General features: G+C 32.5%; 1 protein-coding gene across 1 annotated transcript; it reads left to right on the top strand.

The window, feature by feature from the left end:
• The first annotated feature begins 181 nt into the window (after nucleotides 1-181).
• On the top strand, nucleotides 182-21560 carry LOC113365859 (histone acetyltransferase KAT7). Its single transcript, XM_026607402.1, has 11 exons — nucleotides 182-323; nucleotides 434-1195; nucleotides 1279-1627; nucleotides 1705-1923; nucleotides 2000-2190; nucleotides 2276-2460; nucleotides 2544-2721; nucleotides 2793-2987; nucleotides 9659-9752; nucleotides 20130-20383; nucleotides 21163-21560. The coding sequence occupies exons 1-11, from the start codon at nucleotides 306-308 to the stop codon at nucleotides 21373-21375; spliced, it is 2658 nt and encodes an 885-aa protein (XP_026463187.1). The 5' UTR covers nucleotides 182-305; the 3' UTR covers nucleotides 21376-21560.
• Nucleotides 21561-22043: the final 483 nt, after the last annotated feature.

Genomic DNA, 22043 nt, shown 5'->3' with positions numbered 1-22043 from the left:
TGCTTTTGTTTTGTTTTACTTATTAATTCTGATATAAAAATATTTAATTTTGCAGAATGGAAAAACAAATGTGTTAATTTGAATGTAACAGTGGTGCCACTTGAAAATATTTGAGGTTGGTGAAACTGTAAAATTGATGTCAAACAAAAACACGAACATATGAATTTGACGGCTGTCGATTCAAAGTTGTTTACTAGGTTTTCTAGTTAATTATGACTAAAAGTTGTGAATAAGTTATTTTATTTCTAACGAAAATTGTATGTGTATTTAAAGCACTATATGTGGTGAGACTAAAAACTGTCATAATGACGCCAAAGAAAAAGGTTAGTACAGTTTTTTATGAAAGGTTATGTTGATTGAGTTATACGCTCATATTAATATGTACATATTACATTATCTCAATTTTATTATAATTTAATATCCTTTCATTTAGGATGCAAGTAATACAGAATCGAGCACAGCATCAAGCACTGATTCAACTTCATCCAGTAGTTCAAGTAGTTCGGGTTCTGGATCCAGTAGCAGCGATAGTGATTCTTCTACCTCCCAAGAGGATTCTCGACCAACAACCTCTACACAGAATAAGAAACCAACACCACGCAGAAGTACAGATTCTGCCTCTACTAAATCGAATGTTACTAAAAATGAACCAGAAAAATCTGTGAACAAGCAAACGAAAAATGAAAAAACTCCACAAAAGGCTCCTGTTAAAAGCAAGCCATCAATTTATTCCAGTGAGGATGATACTCCCAGTAAACAAAACAAAACAAATGTTACAACTACTGCGAAACGAAAAGCACCGGCTGCAAAGACAAAATCTGGTGCTGCTGCTCCTAAACCAAAACCTACTATCCTTAAATCTGGTGAAGTTATTAATAAACAAAATCCAACACGAAAAATAAATGATAAACCCCATGTAACAACAAGTAGTGATAAAAATAAGAAAAAAAGTATTTTTTCACCAGATAATTCTTCAGATTCTGAAGATAATGCATCTCCTAACAAATCACAAACTAAGTCTACAAATTCGAAAACAACACCAGGTAATCGCACAAAAGAAAAGGCTGGGGCTACGAAATCAAAACCTACTGCAACGAAACCTAAACCTCCTGCTAAACCTAGTTCAAATACAAAGACAACTAGTAAGGCACCAATTCCAAAACCCCGAAGAAATTCTACCCGAACAAATTCTAAAGTAAGTACAAATCTGGTTAATACACTCTTCTTAATAATAAAATTATATTTTAAAAAATGTATGTAAACAAATTATTCATTTAGACAAAAAGTAGAGAGTCTTCAGTGAGTAGCGCGGCTTCAAAATCAGAATCATCTTCTGATTCTGATAGTAGTAGTGCTACAAATGATGATGCTAATAATAGAAATAATAACGCTCAATCAGATACAACTGAATCTAGTGAAGCATCTATACCAGTACCACCGCCAACTAAAAAACCTGCCAGAAAAAATCAATTATCTAAAACTACATCAAGCAGTTCAATTACAACAAGCAATAAAAGTAATAGCAACAACAAAGTACCTGCTTCAGAATCAGATGACTCAAAAAGAGCATCGGTAACTAGAAAATTAACTAGAAGTTCAAGCACTAGAAAATCCAAACATCTAACAGGTTAAAATCATCATAAAATATTATCTTTTGTATATAAGATCATAAAATTTTCTCTTATCTTGTTATTTTTAAATTAGGTAAAGCACCATCAGATACAGAGTCTGATGGGTGTGATTCTGGAAAACGATCAGCATCTAAGAGTCCAGTAAAAAGATCTAGTGTCCCAGCCAAAGCATCAGGAAAAAATAAACGTGCCATTGTGGGTGCACAAGCAGCTGGGAATAAACGCAGAGTGTCCTTACCACCAGAAGAACGAAAATGTCCTCTTGAGGGTTGTGACAGTATGGGCCACTTAGGTATGATGATATATTGCAATTGTACTCTTCTATTTATTAATCCATTGTGAATTCATATTTTAAAATTTATTGATAGGAGGTACATATGAAAAGCATTTCACTATAGAAGCTTGTCCTTTATATCATAATACGACAATGGCACAATGTAAATCACAATTGCCAGAATGGAAAAAGCATGATGAAGAGAGGGTAAAAGCTGTAGCTCTCCTTGATAAAGAAAGAAAAGGACTGACTCCAGAGCAAAAACAATATCAAATGAAGATAAAAGTATGTATAACTCTTGAATCCTTAATAAGAATTAATTTTTATTACTGAACAGATTTGCTCAATATATGTTTCATTTTTTTTTAAGGATATCAGATCGAAATTTAAACCTACAAGCGAATCTAAGTCAGCTGTTGTTGATAAGGATCGTGAACCTTCCTTGGCAGGTGTTGCAAGTGATTATGATCTGAAATTATTCAAAGAGGCTCAGGCATTAGCCAGTGTTGCTATTGAAAATGAACTTAAGGAATTACCAGTCAGTAGAGGCACTAGGTATAATATGATACTTAATATCTTACTTTTATAAACATACTCTTGTCAATATCTTAACAAATGCTTGTGCATTATTTTTCAAGGTTTGTTTCAATGGGTAAATATTGCATGGAAGTATGGTATCAAAGTCCATATCCAGAAGATGTAGCACGTTTACCAAAATTATATTTATGTGAATTTTGTCTGCGCTATCAAAAATCTAGTGTGGGAATGACCAGACATGCAGCTAAGTGCGTTTGGAGACACCCTCCTGGTGAAGAAGTGAGTTAAAATACTGATATTAAAAAAATAATAAAAAAATCAGTATTTACAATGTATTTTTTCTCTCATAGGTGTATCGTAAAAACCGTCTTGGTGTTTGGCAAGTTGATGGAAAAAGGCACAAGCAATATTGTCAGCATCTATGTCTACTTGCCAAATTTTTTCTTGATCATAAAACATTGTATTATGATGTGGAACCGTTTCTATTTTATGTGATGACTTTGACTGATAGTGAAGGTGCACATACGGTTGGCTACTTCAGCAAGGTAAGAGATAATTTTTAATAAATCTTGAAAAATTGTCATTTAAAGAAATATTATATAAAGATCATTTATATTTTGATTCGAGTAGAAATAGTCAACTAAATGCTGATCCAAATGTATCATAAAGCAACAGTTTTAAATATGCTAATCTTTGTTGTTCTGGATATCTTCATATCCATTATTCACTATGTTTACTATATTAGCTGAATCATGTGGAACCAAACTTTTAAGTTCTGTTATATTAGAAGGTTTTCTGAATGATCTCAGCTTAGACATTAGTTCTTACCTTCGTAAATTTAAAATTTGGACATGATGATGCTCTGCTTTTTATTATTATTATATTATTAAACCTATTACAATTTTATTTGGCAACCCTGTTCCCGGCCTACCCACGCCTTTTCGCAGCAAATCATTCCGTTTCGTTTTATTTTGAGCGAAAGAAAGAGAACGACATAGTCGCGTTGGGGAAGGTCAGGTCAACGACCCTCATGCTACTTTGTGCGCCAGGGGGTCAGTCTGGTAACACCATACCCTCGATTCGAAAATTCGCGAGCGCCCCCTTTTTGAGTTCGAAATATATATACACATACCCTCATCTCATTCCAACTGTGCTCTAATATTAACAGCCAGCCAACAGAAACGAATTAATACGAATATAATAGGATGGAGTAGTTTATTTACAGTAGTTTCTTAAATTTGCAAAGTAGTTATTGTAATTAATACAATGTTTCAAATGGCTTACGCGCAAATATTGCTGAAATTCGATGAATTAATAAAATATTTATATAGTATAATATTTTTGTTATATGAGTTATGTAATCAGAACTCAATAGTCCTATAAACTTGTTGATATGGCATCTTGATGGCTTTATAGATGGCAACCCAATGGTTGGCCGATCCCTTTTTATTATTAGAATAACTCTAATACTGATGGCTTTTTGTCGAATGCAGCAATGTCAGTAAAGGCATTTTTACTCGGAATCATATGGGTATTTATATTTTCAAGTACAAACGGATGTCGCACTGCTTGATATTAGGCTTTACGAGGCAGTTTTGAAACTGAAGCTTCTTATTGAAAGCTCATAGCTCTAGCCACTAATTCACGGGGAAACTTGAATCTATTTTTGTCTTTCTTCATTAGTTATCAAATAAGCAGTAAAGACGCGAAGAAATATAACGAAGACTAAATACTTCACTTTTAGTCAAGATAATAATACTTCAAGGAATTTGTTGTTTCTAGTATTTGCCAATTAATCGTCTTCTCTTACAAATGAATATTCATTTGTCATTATAAGATGGTTCAAGTCAGCTCAAGATCATATGAATGTTTTACAAGAATGAAATTATTATTATGTTGCTTAAACACTAAACATAAATAATATACAAAAAAATATTATTAGAGCGAACGTTTGCTAAATTTTCAAATTCAAGTTATTTTTTAAAAACCTTATCCTTTAAAATGCCCATACCGTTTTTTAATTCATTTCCAAAGCTGTTCATATGTCTGAAGGGTCTCGATTCTCTCGATTCTCTCGATGCATCAGTAGGTGTCTTGTATTTTCTCGTTGATTGTGTTTTGAATCGTCGTAGTGTGCAAGGGAAGGGATCCCAGACGTCTGGCTCTTGGTCTCGCGATAGTAGTCGAAAAGCGGGAGCTCGCTCCGCCTCTCTCCAGGACTCCTGATCTGTCTGTCTTCGCTTATAGACTGCGGGCTGACAAATGCTTTTTAAACACCACGACGTGCATGTGCTTATTCTTCTCAGATTATATTTTAAATGATAAAAGACTTATGATATGTTCTGCAATCAGATCACGTAATATATTTATGTTTCAATCAATCACATCTCATATTTCAATTCGTGGGGCGAGAATAGATTGCTTTGGTTATTTTATGTCGATATTTGGTTTAAAAGTTTTCGACTATAAACAAGGGAACATCATGTTTAAATGTATTTATTGGACATTGCTGGAGACTTCTGCAATTACTAGAGCATCTTGTTGTCATGTTGCCAAAAGGCTACGAATTTTGTCGCTACGTTTTCAAACTCTTCCTGATCTCTTTCTCGTTATTATTTAATAACAAAATACATACTTGCCACAAGGCAAAATTTTCCTTACACCTAATTTTTATGATCAAATCATCTTTTATATGCCTATATTATTTAAAGGGTTTTGTTTTGACTGTCAACTCCATCACCAAGCGAGTTTCATCCCAGAGGAGTAAACTTGGATTGCGCCTGCTAGTTGATTTTTTGTTTATGAATTTCAAATATCAATGATTGACCTTTCAAAATGCATCTATTTTATGTTTGGGAAATTGCACGAAATAAAAAATAGTTTTAATGTGAAGGAAACGATAGGAGTTTATCTTTGAATTACGCGCGTCGTCTCCAATCTCCATTGTCTGGTGCTCGGCTCTGCCTCTTTCCGGTAGAACGCCGTTTCGGAAATTCCATAAATACCGCAGCAGACATTCACTCATACGGATACATTAAGATCGCCATACCTCACGATTAGCCTTGTGCTTGGATGCACTCCTATATTTTCGCTTGTTTTTTTTCTCTATAGTCACTTTATTTATCTTGTTCACTTACTGTGCTCGATTTAAGGATAATTCGTGGCGCACGTTATTGGACTACGATAAAAGATCGATGTAGAACGCATAAACTTTTGGAAAGATGACCATCATCAATGCAGGTGCATTTAAAACATAAAAATATTATTTCGTATAACACATTAAGATATATGTCTGTATAGTATTATTCTTAAACGTGCTATTATGTAATCAGAATTCAAATCTAAATTTAGTCTATTTTCATTAGTCACCAAATAAGTAGTAAAAGCACGAAAAAAATAATAAAAGAAATTTAAAAAAATGATTTAAGTGTTGGAAAAAATAAAATGTAAAGTCATATATTGACCCATGAAATTTGTTGTTTTGACTATTTTATTATATAGTACTTCCCAAGACTATTTTCACTATTAGATTTTTTTAAAATAAAAACAAATATTCAATATAAATAGATTAACTATTTGCCAACTAAATCAAGGGTAAAAATTCGAGCATAAAAGGTCATAGGGAAGAATAGAAGAAGAATAGCTGTTAAAAATCAGATTTTTTCTTTTTTTATTTCCATATAATTACAATCTGCCTGGCATTCAGTAATTTTTATGGTAAATGTTTAAATATGAGAGTAATAATAATTATTTGCTAAAACTAGAGGGTTAGCTTTTTTGAGTGTTTTAGGTATATTTGATGAAGGCAAATCTTTGGCGAGTAAAAATAAGAATAATAAAAAAATTGTTGGTATTGTTTATCTCATTTTTACATTATATTTACAAACAAATTAAATTAGATAAATTTCCAACAGATCTATTTAACGTTACACAATATTTCATTCATTTCATATCATTCCTCTTTTCAAGTTCTTACGTTGTTATGACTCGACAAAAGAAACTGTGGAATAATGACTAATCTTATTACGTCAAATTATATATATTTTAATACTTATTTTTTACGACGTCGCAAACTACTACTTTAGTCCCCTGTATTCTTAAAAAACATTGATACACCTGTATTTCCTCTCATGAATGGCAGTTTTTCAACATGTCGATGCATTGGCCATGTACTCTGGAAGTAAAACATGAGTTGAAGAGATGAATCACACTGATGAATCGCTTCGGATAAAAAACAACTATTTTTAGGTTTTAGATTTTTTTAAACTGATTACTGATCCACGGTTGTTAATATCTATATCTTTACCTGTATTTACTATAAAGGGCGATTTACAAGATTTTCGATTCCCGAGATTCGATTTTCTATATTGATATTAGGACTTGCTAAATTAGGTTCTTAAGGTTTTTATTACAACTTTTCATTTGAATTGTGAATATTCTAATTTATTTTCCTTATTGATGTAGTGGTGGGATATTAATTTTATTACACTTGCAATTGGCATTTAACGACGTTGATTAAATTGTATTTCAGTAGCAAACTGCGCGAATGCGTTAGGCACACATCCAGTAGCCATGATTGATGGTGTCGACGATGTCTGAGGGCTTTGATAAGACATACCTCTACCTACCTAAGTTTCCTCTGTTTTTACGAGTGCCTCGAGTTTATTGTTCGCGTTCTGTAAGTTCTGTATTGCTATGTGTGTATGTAGAGTTTGTTCGTTTATTAATATTTATGGGTAACTGATTTGCGGTTACGCTACGTCGGGCTCTGAGGTCACCTTGGCGCCTCCGCCTTTAGTCGTATCACCGACATCGGGTATCAACTCTGGCAAACACGGCAGGAATAATTGATACATACCATCCCAGTAATAAAAATTCAAAAATTCAACATTTTCAGAAACTGGATCATTCAAATTTAATATTCACTCAGCTTCTTGAGACACCAATTTTAAGAAGACTTAAAAAAAACTTTCCAAAGATAATATTGAAGACCTTTAGCTCTACCACATAATTTGTAGAAAACTCCAATTGGAGTAATTCTCCAATTATCGATATAATTCGATTTATCACATTAATTTACATGTGTGTTTGTAAGTGTGTGAGTGAATGATATAAGTCAAATAGCTCATAGGATTGTACTGTATTCTGATTGCTGTATTGAAAAATAAAATAAAAAAATAAAAAGTTTCATCTAATTGGTTACTAAAGATATGAGTAGATTCACAATAATTAACTTGCAGAAGGACAAGTTGTTTTCGCAAGCAACTCTGATTTGCTAATTTCTTTTCTCGAAATTTAGAAGCGTTCTGACTTGTTTGATACCGAAATTGGCAAAAGCATGTGTTTGTGAGGCCTTTCGAAGACATTTTTTCAAAAACGATCCTACCTATTTCAAAATTACTTGATAAGGACTTGTATGCATTATTTCTGCACAACTATAGGCTGAACCGTTTCTTTATAATTTTCAGATGAGTATACATTTTTTGGTCAACGTTTTATCAAAACTTCCTGAACCGGTTTCGAAAATTCAAATGCTGTTCGATAGTTGAGGTAACGTTTCAGTAAAGATCAGTTGAGCCGTTTCTTCGTAATTAATTGTTGAAAAAAATAGTTCACGTTTTTAATGAAATCCTGCATCCTGAAGTACAAGACCTACGAGAAGTATTTTAATTATCAAAATTTAGGGGCCGATTCTGCCGTATAATAGACCAATGTTATGGCGAGGTTATGTTACGCAGCGTTTCTCAAATAAAATAGTACTAAAAACTGTGAAAGTGCTATATATTTATTGTGCACTCAGGCGTAATATAAAGTAAATTTAAATTGTAGTTGAACCTTCTGCTCTTATAAATAGATTTTCAACACTAATTTTCATTCATTTGTGTTTATTTGCTAACTCTTCATCATAACTAGGCCAACTCTAAATTCAGATATAAAGCACACAGTTAAAAGGCAATCCATTGGGCTTCCTCTCAAAGCCATTTCAAATTCTACCTAATGGTAGCTAGTAATTCATATGAAAATAAAAAAAATCCAGCTCTTTGTTTAATTTCGAGACTAGACTTCACATCATGGATCTCTGTCATCTGTAATCTTCCAATTTAGTCGCGTCGGCGTGTAAACGTACCAAATAATTGTTTACATATATTAAAATCTTTTTCGGCGGGTAATAAAATATTTATTAGATACGCAATTAACTCCTGTAAAAAATAAAACAGTTTTATGATCGAACTGAAAATAAATAATATCGTAAATGTAATATATATTTGGTCTTGAAAATAGAAGTATAAACTTGTTATCTGAGGAGATATATCTTGAATGTTTTGATTGTGCATATTAATGCAATTAGTCTAATGGATGCATTTTGATAACACATAAAATTATTTAATTTTTGTGTAAATAAAAATTTAATTAACTCTCGTTCATTATTACAATGTTTCAATTACATATCAATACCGTATGATTATATGGATTACAAAACACTTCAATTATTCAATTTTATATCAATACACCATGTTTTATATCGTGCAAAACATTTCAGCACGAATATGTAACTGTATTTTATTCATCACTCATTCAACAATTGGTATTAAATTTATTATAGTTAGTTTATCTTCCACTCAACGTGTGCATAAAATTTAGAAACCAGTTTAAAGTTTTGATTTATGGCCTGCAAGAGTGTAACTATAATAAACTTGTTGTAAATGATTTTTTAATTGTGGGTAATAAATTAGTATTAGATGATGCGATTATGATAATATATTTGGACAATGAAATATTTAAGCATATTCAGTAATAATACTTTAAATACAAATAAAATTGTAGAAAGCATAGATTTTATTTTAATAATTGTTATAAATAAATCCATATTCGAGGATGGTCTGATTGGCACTGTACTCAACTAATTGCTTTTTAATTAGTAATTGAAACTAACATTGTTAAATTTTAGTTTTTTGAAAAATTGAATTTCATACTTTATATATATTATATATACACCATTTGTGTATATGTTACGGTAAATGTGCACTCTTGGTGAATGTGCACATTCACCGGTGAATGTGTACATTCCCCAAAACTCTAGGTTAACACTGGTCGATTCTTGTTCAAATTTTTATTAGTGGATACAGCACGTCTTCCATGATTAAATTCATTAATTTAATTTTAACTTTTTCAAGCATACGGTTATATAATAATAAATGTTTGTATTTTTTTGCAGGAAAAGAATTCTTTCCTGAATTATAACGTATCCTGTATTCTTACTTTACCTCCGTACCAGAGGCAAGGATATGGACGACTTCTCATTGATTTCAGTAAGTACACAATAATTAATTTTGGAAATATTTATTTTATATCGCACTGGTCAGCATAGTTGTTAAAAAAAAAACAAACGAGCGAAATATAATTTCTTCATGCTATATCAATAATCAATATCATTAAATAATATTGATCGATTCGTTATGTTTCTTAAGTTCTAATAATGAATTTTAAGCATAAAAAATAAATTAAATTTAATAACGATTCGATGAAGAATTATTTTTCAATTATTCGTGTCTGTTTATTATTCATTATTGTGATTGTGATGGATTGATGACTGTGGTCTTAAATCTTGTTCAGGCTTTATTTGATTTTCTCGCATTAATCGGATACGCACTGACAAATAGCAAGCCATACAAATACGAACAATCGCAGCGTAAATAACTGCAGACAATCATCGATTTGAATCCAGGCGAATTATTACATTGCTGTTTACTCTAGAGCAGCACCTATTTGGAAGTGTTTAGATACTGTAAAACGAATTTTAAATTGATACTTGATGTAATTTTATAAAGGGACCGAACAAAAAACAGCTGTAGTTATTGTGTTTTTAGAAGGGTTTATTTAAATTTTTGAATTTTTAACCTCCAACGGGTCAAAATTCACCTGCAGATGGTAAAAATGGTGAAATAACATAGATTGGCCTTCATATCAAGCGCAATGCTTTAGTATCTAATCGTGCCAAATAAAACAGATCACCCATACCAAATTTGAACAAAATAAGAGTGATTTCTTGAAGACATGTATCCTAGAATTGGCCCAAAAACGTAATACTAAAAATTCTAGGCGACATAATCTATATGTACCTAATTGTCTTGTTTCATTTTCGTTTGTTTTTATTTATGCAAGTTTGCAGTAAACTTTTCAGAGAATCCTATAATTCAAAAATATTAATTAAAGATGTTTTTTTGCTGTGCTTCCTAACATTGTATCAAAATTGCTTCATATTATCTGTTTCCCCAATCCTCAATGAAATTATCCTGGAATGCCTTGATTTTATATCAAACAACAAGGCTATTGAGCTGCAAAGTTCTACCATTCTTCCTTTCCATTATTGATTTCGTTACATTCGTTCCATCCTCGCTGATTTTTGGCCTGAAATCGATATTGTCTGATCATCGATGGTATTCTTTCATCTCCAAGCGCAGCCAACGATCCGGCAGCGGGAACACACGCGTAGATATATCCTCGGCGCGCGTTACTATGATATGAGGTATGGGATGAAATCCGGGCGCGGTTTTCCGGGCTTTTCCGGGGATGGTGCAGACATAACCCTCTCCCACGGCAGAGTTCATTGACTTCTTGTAGTCAGACTGAGGTCATTGCCACAATGTAGCGTAGCGTCCGTAGTAATTTGCGAACTATGAACGTAAGGTGCGGACCTACGCAATGCACACCTGCTACACCGTTCGTTGTTGGAACTTATTTATGACTATGGGCTAAACTATGAACTATATTTTTGGCATGTTTTTTTCAATTTGTACGCGATACGTCACTATGTCAAATTTACAATTTATGGCCAATAAAAATTAACGATTAATAATATCGTTTATTAGATTTATATTCCATTATTATTTGCTTTCTTGATTTTGTTTTTGTTGGTTTTGATTGGCAAGCAAAAGAAACGAATGACAGAGATTTTAAATGGGTTGATATATTACCCATTTTACGACATCGTTTTGAAACGCATTATTGTATCAAATCCAATAAATCAAATTTTATTTTTACGGCAAATATTAAACATGGAGCAAAGATCAAAATCCAGCGTTGCGAATCGGTCAGTCATTTTAATCAGTCCAGGAATGCACCATCAATAATTAAAACGTCTGATGACGCATGCGCGTTCACCCTGCACAAGCCAAAGGCATTCCTGGTTTTATGGCCACATGTACGTCGTTTCATCATTATTTTATATGGATTTTACAGTCAGCAATCTGAGATATGTCGAATAATAAACTATAGTCTTTTTGCCACTCTTATTTTGATTCCAAGTAACAGGGATTTAGTTGATATAATTTGAGGATGAAATCAACTAATTTTAACGCCTTATTATTATAAAGAGCACTCATTTTGCGGTATCAAATTTTAAGGAGTTTTTTAAAAGCTCAAATATTAATTTTTTCATTCCAGTCAGATTAAATTTCTTAATCGTTTTATCCAGTTAATTGAAGTACTTGTGAAACCTGAATATTAAGGAAACTGTTGACGATTTGATGAACTATTCTTAGTAGTACATGAAAATTGATTAAAAATAATATTTTGTATAGGGTTTTATTTAAAATCTATTTTCTACGTCTGTTTAGCAGTTTGCCAAATAAATATGTGAATGCACCCCAGATCTCGTCCAGACGATTTTATCGATCCTACTCCTTTCGCATGTGTCCTTTTCACACAGCTGGCTTTTTGCTTTCTCTTTTGGTCAGGCGAACCTTCTTTTGCGATTTATTTCGAAAATAATGAAGATGACTAGGGCCTCTATTATTTGATGTTATTATCAACGCGAAATAATATGATCCTTTATAGATACCGAGCGAAATTTATATGTGGCAACCCGCACTGCATAATAATGATCTTTAGGATTTTCATTGCTTTTCAGAGGAAAACAGCATTTTGGTGATGAAGGGTTGTAATACATAGTTGTAGTTCATATTTACTTATTAGAACTTACTGATTAGGTAAATTTTATGCGTTGTATACGTTTATGTCTTTAAAAAATTGTCGTCGTCTGATCATCTGGTTGATGCGGACTTTCGCTTTGACTGATGCGGCCAGTTAACATTTTAGTAAAATATTTTGTTTATTTTCCAGATATATATTTTTTATTTTTTTCCCGCCTACGACTTATTTGCTACGAGTTTTTATATTGAAGTTTCAATCGTTTTCGCGATATAAGCGCCGTCTGACAGACAGTCTACGCATATAACCTTTGTTGACCTCACGTTTTTGTTGTGACTTTTTGCTATCTTAGATGTGTGTGGTTTGTTCTGCGATTTATTCTGTCTGGGTATCACCGAAACCAAATTAGATGATTGCCTGCAATATATAAAATGTGCCATGAAAGTTTGATATCTCTATATAGACCAATGACAAGATGAAAATGTTGTGCTCTCCAAGAAAATTTCAGAAGTTCAATGGATAGATTGAAATTTTTATGTCGTTCGTTGAGAATTTACTCAATTGATGTCATTCATTGGGATTTACTCCAGCTACAGTACAAGAGATGCTATATAAACAGAAATCAGAAGCAAAATTCTATAAGCTATTTTAATTAAATACATAAGTATGTGTATTAGAGTCATGTTTAAATAATTGGGCTGAAAATTGTAAATTTGCCAGTAGTCTCTCTCCCCATTGAGTGAGCTAATCCAACTCAAGTTTCAATTTATGTTTGTATTTGCTTCGTATACTCTGTTTAAATAAGCTCTCCAAATGATTTACACAAACCTGGCATCAATATGTTAACCTTTCTTACTAGTATTGTTTTGAGTAATTACGTTTAAGATATTATTATAATTTATTAGATATTTTAGTGCTTAATGGATTGCAATTTTACCAATGAAAGATTTATTCGTTTGAAGCAATGACTGATCAGTCACGTTCAATGGTCGATTAACATTTTTAACGGTTACATATAACTTGATGATTACAGCAAGTAAAACCAGATTGACCATTACGAGAAGTGCACGCATTCACATCGCTGCATTTTTTCAATTGACCAGTTTCTTAGGAATTCTAAAATCGAACAAAAAGATTGTTAACTGTAGTTTGCAGATTTTTTCTCTTGAATAAAAATGATGAAGAAACCACTTATAATATTTACGAATCTAGTTGATCTAGAAGAAATGTGATTTCCAAAGTTGCCCATATGCAATATGGACTACCAATGGTCTATGACAACTTTCAAGGCGTCACCAAAAATAAACTTGTGGTGTTCATGACTTTTTTCTTATTAATATGAGATATATTATATTTATGTTGCTCAAGAGCGATTTAGTGATTTATTTCTATAATTCAGATATTGTTTCCCTGGATCCTTTATCCTTTGCCCCAGACACGAAGCGGTCGTTCAACCCCGTCGACATGGGGTCTCTCACTCGCGTTCATTCATAAGCGCATAAACCAAAATCAAACGGTGATTGTCTTTTTCGCCCGCCGGGCAAGAAAGAAGTAATAAAAGTAGCATTTGCCATTAACGGTCTCTACTTAAGCAACAGCATAACGATTTCCAAATAGCTCTTATTGTTTGAAATGAATTTCTAAGGAAAGTTAGTAAAACTTGCTTATTACATTTGCGCGACGGAAGAACCGCACATGTTGAGCACAGATTAAGTTATTACTGTGACATAATTGTAAGAGGTAAAGAATTAGATGGATTTATTATTTCTTAGAGTATTGTGGTATAGAAATCGTAAGCGGATTATTTTTGCTGTTGCATCGATATCATTATAACGACAATTGATGTATGCACAGTTTGACTGACGCAAATTCCTTGTACGAGGTGCATTCGACAATAAATTTGCCTTGTATCAAGTTTACAAGTGTTAACATAAAATTAATTAAACTCATCACGTTGATAAATGTCACGCTTTATTTATTATTATTTTTTATATTTTCTCCTCAACATCCTTATAAACTTCATTCATTTTAGATTCAGATTTTGTCGTATCAATTATCATTTTTTTAGTGATGGCGCATTTAAAGGTTTGAAATAATACTTTTATCACGTTTCTTCTTTATTACTTGTGAATATAACTAATTAAAAGGGATCGTAAATATATCATTAATTAGGTTCTGCTCAGTAGAAGTACTTTAAGTAGAGGAAGGAATTCAATTAAAATTTTCTGTCTTCATTTTTGAATGTGAGCTATATGAAAGACGCGTTCGTTTAGCAAATTGAAATATTAAAATAGAAAAGAATTTCCTTTTCGGAATGGTGATTTTAATTTTCTTGCAAAAATTTATTGGGCCTTGCTTTATCTATTTTAATATCTATTTAAATAGAGATATCAAGTTTTGTATAAATATAAAAAGGTTTTATTTGAAAAGGTATATTCATCTTTAGACATCTTGATTTTTTAAGGAGTTGATTGAGTAGTTTCATAGTACTCGAGGTAGTGTTTTTGTTTGTTTGTTTTTAATGAAAGTTTTTATCTTGTCTAGTAAGCCCATGTATTTAATTATTTATGGATATTGCTTTAAATGTCTTGATTTTATTAGGTTAATTCTATTCATTAATATATTGAGTATTATTTGTTCTTTTCTATTTTAATAATTTTATGGAATGGTAGGTTATCTGTTTTGTATTGAACTGTCTTAGTAGGTGTAAAATAGGGTAGATTGCTGGTATTTTTACTGCTTTATCTATTATGGTCTGAATGTTGTCTATATTTTTTTCGTAATTTGACTACTTATCGCTATTCCAAACATGACTATAGGCATTATGTGTCCTTTTACAATTCAGATCTTCATGCCATTCTAAATTTAATTTAATATTTTAACTTTATTTTGTCATTTTTTCATTACCTAAAGTATATAGAAGGATGGATTTTTTCGTCCCATTCGAGTATTCAATTTTGTATTCCAAACTACCTTAAGTGACTTTTTATGAGATTTATAAAACAAACACTGGAAGGCACGACAGCCAGACATTAAATTCATTCCATCCCTGGATTAACCCCTGGTTATATGTGGGAGCCTCATCTTTCTCGTTTGCTCTCATCCGGCGTATGAGAGCCTGCTACGCCGCTACGCGTAGCTCCAGTCTGCCAGCATCGACCGCCCTACGTCTGGCAGTTACATGCTCTAGCGCTTTTTGAATTTACAAACGGACTGACTTTTTTTATTTGTTTTGTTTATGATTTTAAACGAACTGATCAATTCATACGAGACACATTGGAAAATCCGTTTCGAAGCTCGTGGAAATTATCATAGAAATATTTGAAACAGCATTGTTCATTAACATTTCCATTCATTATAATTGGAAATGATTTTCTTCAGAAACCGTCTATTACACTCATTACTTTGTCGCAATAAAATACAAAAGTAAAGCAATTTATATCAAACTTACCTATTATCATATAGTGTTGTAAGTTTTTATATCTACGAGATTTATGTTTTTTATGAAAAGGTTTTTTACAAGCATGCTGTAGCATATGATAAATATGACTTTAAAAGTATTACTGCCTTTATATAATTTATATTCATAAAATGATAAATTCAATAGATTGTGAGAAGATTTATTTTAATGAGCTCTTAGACGGCCACGGAGATTTATTGGTAAAACATCATACAGAATTTCTAAGTGAGAGAATATATTCTCATTAAAAATAATACTTTTTGCAACTCTTCTTTGCAACTTAAAGCGCAATATTATCAAAGTGGGCACTTAAACTGCAATCAATACAGCTAATGTAAGAATAATTTGTTTAATTGCTCGCTTGTTAAACTGAGAAAATGTATGGACCGTGTTTTATTGATTGCTTGCTAACCGGTCGGGAATTGATTATTATGTGAGCTTTCAGTGCACATTTAGAAAAATTTTAAATTATTAAATGTTAAAAAGTAATAGAAGAGATGGTGTATTATTTTTACAAATTTTAATAAGGAATTAACTAATATAACAAAAAAATTGACGTGACAACGCAAAATTGTTAAGCAAGCTCCTTCAGTACAAAAATTATCTGATATGTATATATTCTGATATGTATATATTCTGATGATTTTTAACAAATGTATATTTACAATGAATAATTTTTGCAAAATTCTTGCAATTCGCCTTGAGGCACGAAACTCTTTATTTATCTTAAATTTGTTTACATATTAAAATAGTTGTATGTCACATGTGATATTTTTTAATTGTACGCCTGCCTTGTTGCATTATTACAATTTATTATGAAAATTTTATATATGTACTTAGGTCTATTTGCTTAAATTGATGCACTTATTTGGGTTAGTATGAAAATAGCTTAAAAAACATACTTCATTGTGTTAGTATTTCTTAAAACTAGTTAACAAATTATGTACACTCTTAAAACTAAATAGAATAAAATGTTAAGAGTAACGAGTAAAGACTTATACTTATTAGTATATTTGAATAAAATTTTAACTTTGGCACGATGCCATACACCACTAGTTCTTTTCAGTATGATTGAGTATTATTTTTCTTTGTCAGTTAAATTTTGGCTATCCCAATTGCATGTGGTACAGTACAACATGCTCCGCATAAGTGTAGCGACCTACCGCAACTTTTCGACGGTTGAGTCTACGCGTAGCGTCGCGCTTTGGGCTTCGCGCGTTACGCCGCGTCGGTTCAAAACATTGTAGCTACAAGAGAGCGAACAGCCGAAATCTCATTCCTCTCGTTGTCGGAAACCTCCCGCAGGCCGCCCCGCGTTTCGTATTTCGTGTGCCGCGTTTCGCCCGCCCTTGCTGCTTGCCTACTGCAAAGCCGGAGCGACTCGATGGCTCGGTGCCGCAGTATAAGTACCTCGTCTGGTCGCCATGCCGTATAACGGGGCTGAGTAAAAGAAGATTAATAATTTTCATTTTTGAAAATCGCAGTATACGAGTATATAGTAGAAATAGGACATTTTTATGAAAGCATTTGATCGGATATAGAATCTAAATATCAATACCAAACACATTGTTTCAGTTCACAATTAATTTGAAATAATTGGTCACATTTTCCATAAGGGGTAGTTTATGTTTATGCGAAAAATTATAGTGCTTTTTCGACGTTCCAAGTCATTCTGAATCCATTGATAACAAATTTGGGAAAAGTATGTATGTATGTGATCCTATTTTTGACCTTTCATTGACTTTTTCTCAAAAACGGCTGAACCGATGTTAAAAGGATTAGCGTTTATCAGTTTTCAGACCATTTCTTTGTAATTAGCAGAAAAGTGTAGAATCTTTGGTCTACGTTTTAGTTCATAATCTTGAATCGATTTAATTTTTTTTTGCTATATATTCAAAAACTGTTCGACAGATATTGGTTGGGAATTACGTTGATTAGTTTTTGGTAAACATCGGCCGGGAAGTTACTTCATATTTATTCTTAAAAACATTTTTTGGGGTAATTTTGATGAAACTTTGTACAACGATAGATTTCTTAGTCTGAAATAACATAATAAAATATTATAGGCCTACGATAAAGGGGCTGTTCAAGTATTACGTAAGCACTATAGAGAGGCGGGGTTATTTATTTGCTTATTTTGGGTAAGAAATTTGCTTACTTTTGCTGACAAAGGGGAGGGGGGGGTTAATAATTGCAATAAATCTGCTTACGTAAAACTTGAACGATTCCAAACGGTTGAGTTATAAAAATTCATCAAAGTTTAGAATTTCGTCTCGCGTTTGAGCGATTCTAATTAGAATCTATGCCGAATCATATGCACGTTCCTTGTTTTGTATGTGTAGCTATTGATTACAGTTGACGTCCATACTTAAATAACATTTGTAAAGCACGAAATAGTTTCAAAGAAATTTATTTAATTTATACAAATACAGTGATTATAAGTATGTTTAAGAGACTTCAATTGGAAATCGTATTGATTATTTTCTAGTGGAAAGCGAATATTTTATTCGTATAGATTGTTGATAACGTGTACGCTCTGGAAGTTAATGCGACTTGCCTTAAGACAAAATGCTACTTACAACTAGTACATTGAACTAATATTGCTAACAAACTAATATAAAATCTACGTATTACGTATCAATTATTGTAATTACGTATCAATTTTACATAATATTTGCTTCTGTAGGTACTGCATGGCTTACAATTAGTCGTGCTATGTATAAAATTCTAGCTTTTGATAATTATTTAATATATTCTATATATCTTTTTACAATAGATGACAATAATTTAATACTTTCAAACAAATTTTCATCCCTTATAAGTAATCATTCAGACAATTTCAAATCTCAATCATTCGTTTCAATTTACTAAAACGAATCGCAGCAGTATATGTAAAATTTGTGCGTCAGGGTGATCAATTCATTGGCAAAATTTTTAAGTCACTGATTTATCGCATCAAATTGATATAAATGTGCATCCATCCCTCGTCGGCGTCGGCGGCGCTATATTGATTTGTGTCTAGAGCGAGCGAACGAGCCGAACGAGCGAGCGCGGCAAGCCAGACGGTTGCGAGTGCGACCCCGCACTCCACGTGAACGGCTCAGCGCTCTCGGCTTTGGGAGCTCTCTTCGAATGTGTCGCGTACCGCCAGCAAATTGTACAACGGCGACGATGTGAATAATAGAACGGTACTTTGTTATTCTGGCGACTTTTCTCTCGCCATCCGATCTTATACGTTCTGCTTAGCAGAAGACGATGCTTAACAAATCAACACCGGGGTAATTGATCTGCTGGATATAAATGATAATCGCTTTAGCCAATATTAACCAAACAGTTAATTATGTTGAAATGCAATTAGTCGTATCTTTTATTTACATCTGTATCCCTATATATATAAAAATTAGTCGGGTTTTCCTTCCTGACGAAATAACTCGAGAACGCACGAACCGATTTCGACAATTTTGTATTAGTTGGAAAGGTCTCGGGCTCCGCAAGGTTTATAGCTAAGAAAATTAGTTGTGAACGGCATCGTGCCTTAATGCAAGCTGCTGGAACTTTACGCGCCGTATTTAAAAATTCGAGTAATGACATTAGTGAGAATTATCAGAATTATGCTTGGTTAAGTCAACGAGCAATTCTTGCCGCAAAGAATAATAATGTACACGCACAGAATTTCACCATTTAATCAAAAATTGCTGGCGATTTGGTGACATACCAATGATTCCGACTGGTCTTCCGTTTGACTTCAAACGATTGCAATTTCCAGTTTGCCTTGCGTTCGCAATAACAAGTCTCAAGGCCAATCGCTTAGTGTTTGCGGGATAAATTTCAAATAGATTATTTAGAAAATCATTATTTTTCACATAGGCAGTTATACGTTGCCTATTCACGAGTTGGAAAACCATCCGCTTTGTTTGTGTTAACGTCAGACCAAAAAACAAAAAATGTGGTTTACCAAAGATCACTTCCATGAAACGGATAATATGCGGATTCACTTTCATTTACTTAGAGAAGTTCAACTAAAAAACACTTCATTTTTGTAATCGAAATAAATTCATTACTGTTGTGCAATAAAATCAAATTTTTCCTTTTCCAATATAAAACAAACAAAAAATTTCTTCATCTTTCTCACGAAACCATCTGGTGGCGAAACGGAGTTCGTCGGGTTTGCTAGTTTAAACTAAAAAAACAAGTATGCATTAGTGAAAAAAAGTAGATACTAGTTTTAGGATGAGAAAGCATCCCGAGCTTATCCTTTTAATACATTTCTCTAACAAATATCTTATCATACTTCCAGGTTACCTCCTTACCCGTACGGAAGGTAAAATTGGTTCTCCTGAAAAGCCTCTATCAGATTTGGGATTGATATCTTACCGGTCTTATTGGAAAGACGTTCTTCTGGCTTATCTGTGCTCGAGGGATGGAACTACTCTATCGGTCAAAGATGTTTCTCAAGAGATGGCCATCAATAGTTATGATATTGTCAGTACCCTACAAGCTTTAGGAATGATGAAATATTGGAAAGGAAAACATATAATTCTGAAAAAATTGGTAAGTATATATTTTTTTCAGAAATTGATTCGGTATAAAAATAGCTAACAATGAGAATGGATTTATTATACTTCAGGGATTGTGAAGTAATTTCTATGAACAGTTGTTAAATTATAAGATTTATTATTATTTATAAAAGTGTCGAAGAGTTTGTAAGATTAAAGAAACACTTATTAATTTTTCATTGATAGAAGTTATCTGAGAGATGTAGAATATTTATATTTGACACAAGTGAATAAATAAATAGAACCTGAACCATCTCAGTAAATATCCTACAATTTCGTGATCTATATCTCAACGCGTAACAAGATAATATTGTGACACGTTTGACGGCATATGTCGACGTATGTTTAGAATATGTTATGAATACTTGTTTTAGTAGCAACAGGATCACATCATAAGTTATTTTGCTTTCTGACGTCATCAATTTTCGCGCTTCCTGTTAATATACATCATTTCGCTGACTTGACGTCGAGCAATTTCTCGCACATGAGATTCATCGCATATTTGCCCCTGACTGACTTAATTTGACTTCTGGAATTATAGAACTACTGTATAGCTTGTGTGTATACAGTCAACCCTCCGATAACGTTGTACTATTAGAACGCGGTTTCCATACTAGACAGGCTTAAAATTGTAGCACGGTTTATAACACGGTCCTCCTAAAGCGGTCGAATTTATACATGAAATAATTATTCAATGATATCTTGCTATAAGTTAATACATGGCATATTATTATTCAGTTTTTTTATATTAATGAGTCTGTAACCTTTTTTCAGGATGTGCTCGAAGAATATGCAGAACGTGTCAAACGACGCGGATCTGTACGAGAGATTGATCCATCTTGCCTACGATGGTCACCTTTCGTGCCACCAGCGAATCCGTCTGGTAACTCTGGTAATAATGGTAACTCAGGTAACAATGGAAACTCTGGCGGCGGTTCGACTGGCGGTTCAAGCGGTAACTCCGGAGGCGGCGGCGGTAATTCCTAGCGCTGCGACGATCTCAACGGTTGTGAAATATCGATGGATGGCGCGGGCGTATATTATCGGCGGTAAGATTTGAATATAGCGCGCCTTGGGTGAGTAATTTTATTATTTTAAATTATTTTATATGGGTTTTATGTATATTATTTATTATTTACTATTAATTTTTAATTGCGAAAAATTTCATAAAGAAACGCGTGGATGATTGTGCAATATAGAAAACTTCTATCATATGTAATTTTAATATCGTTTGGTAATTATTTATTCCATTTTATTTGATTAGTATCTAAAGCAACATTTTAAATTATTTTAAGTTGGGTTTAAATATATGACGAATCATACACTATTAATTTTTAATTGGGTTCGCGAATTTATTGATAATTGCGTCAATAATTGTGCAATATGGTAAATTTTTATAGATCATCTCATGTAGTTTTAATATTGTTCGGCGATTTATTTATTCCATTTTATTAGTGTCTAAAGCAACATTTTAATTGTTTTATATATGTTTTAACCATCGATAGTCTAGTAAATTGTACAAATTCTAAATAAGTTTTACTAAAATTATTTTATCGTGTATTATTAAACTTAAGCTGAATTGTAAAAATTTTAAATTAATATTAGTTAGTGTTTTAACCTAATACAAAGTCGTTTAGGATATTTATAAATAATTT

Source organism: Ctenocephalides felis, unplaced genomic scaffold (genome assembly GCF_003426905.1).
Source record: "Ctenocephalides felis isolate EL2017-DRISC unplaced genomic scaffold, ASM342690v1 CF-g0.4_SCAFFOLD_01170, whole genome shotgun sequence".
Classification (NCBI taxonomy): domain Eukaryota; kingdom Metazoa; phylum Arthropoda; class Insecta; order Siphonaptera; family Pulicidae; genus Ctenocephalides; species Ctenocephalides felis.
This window is presented reverse-complemented; position numbering and strand designations above follow the sequence as displayed.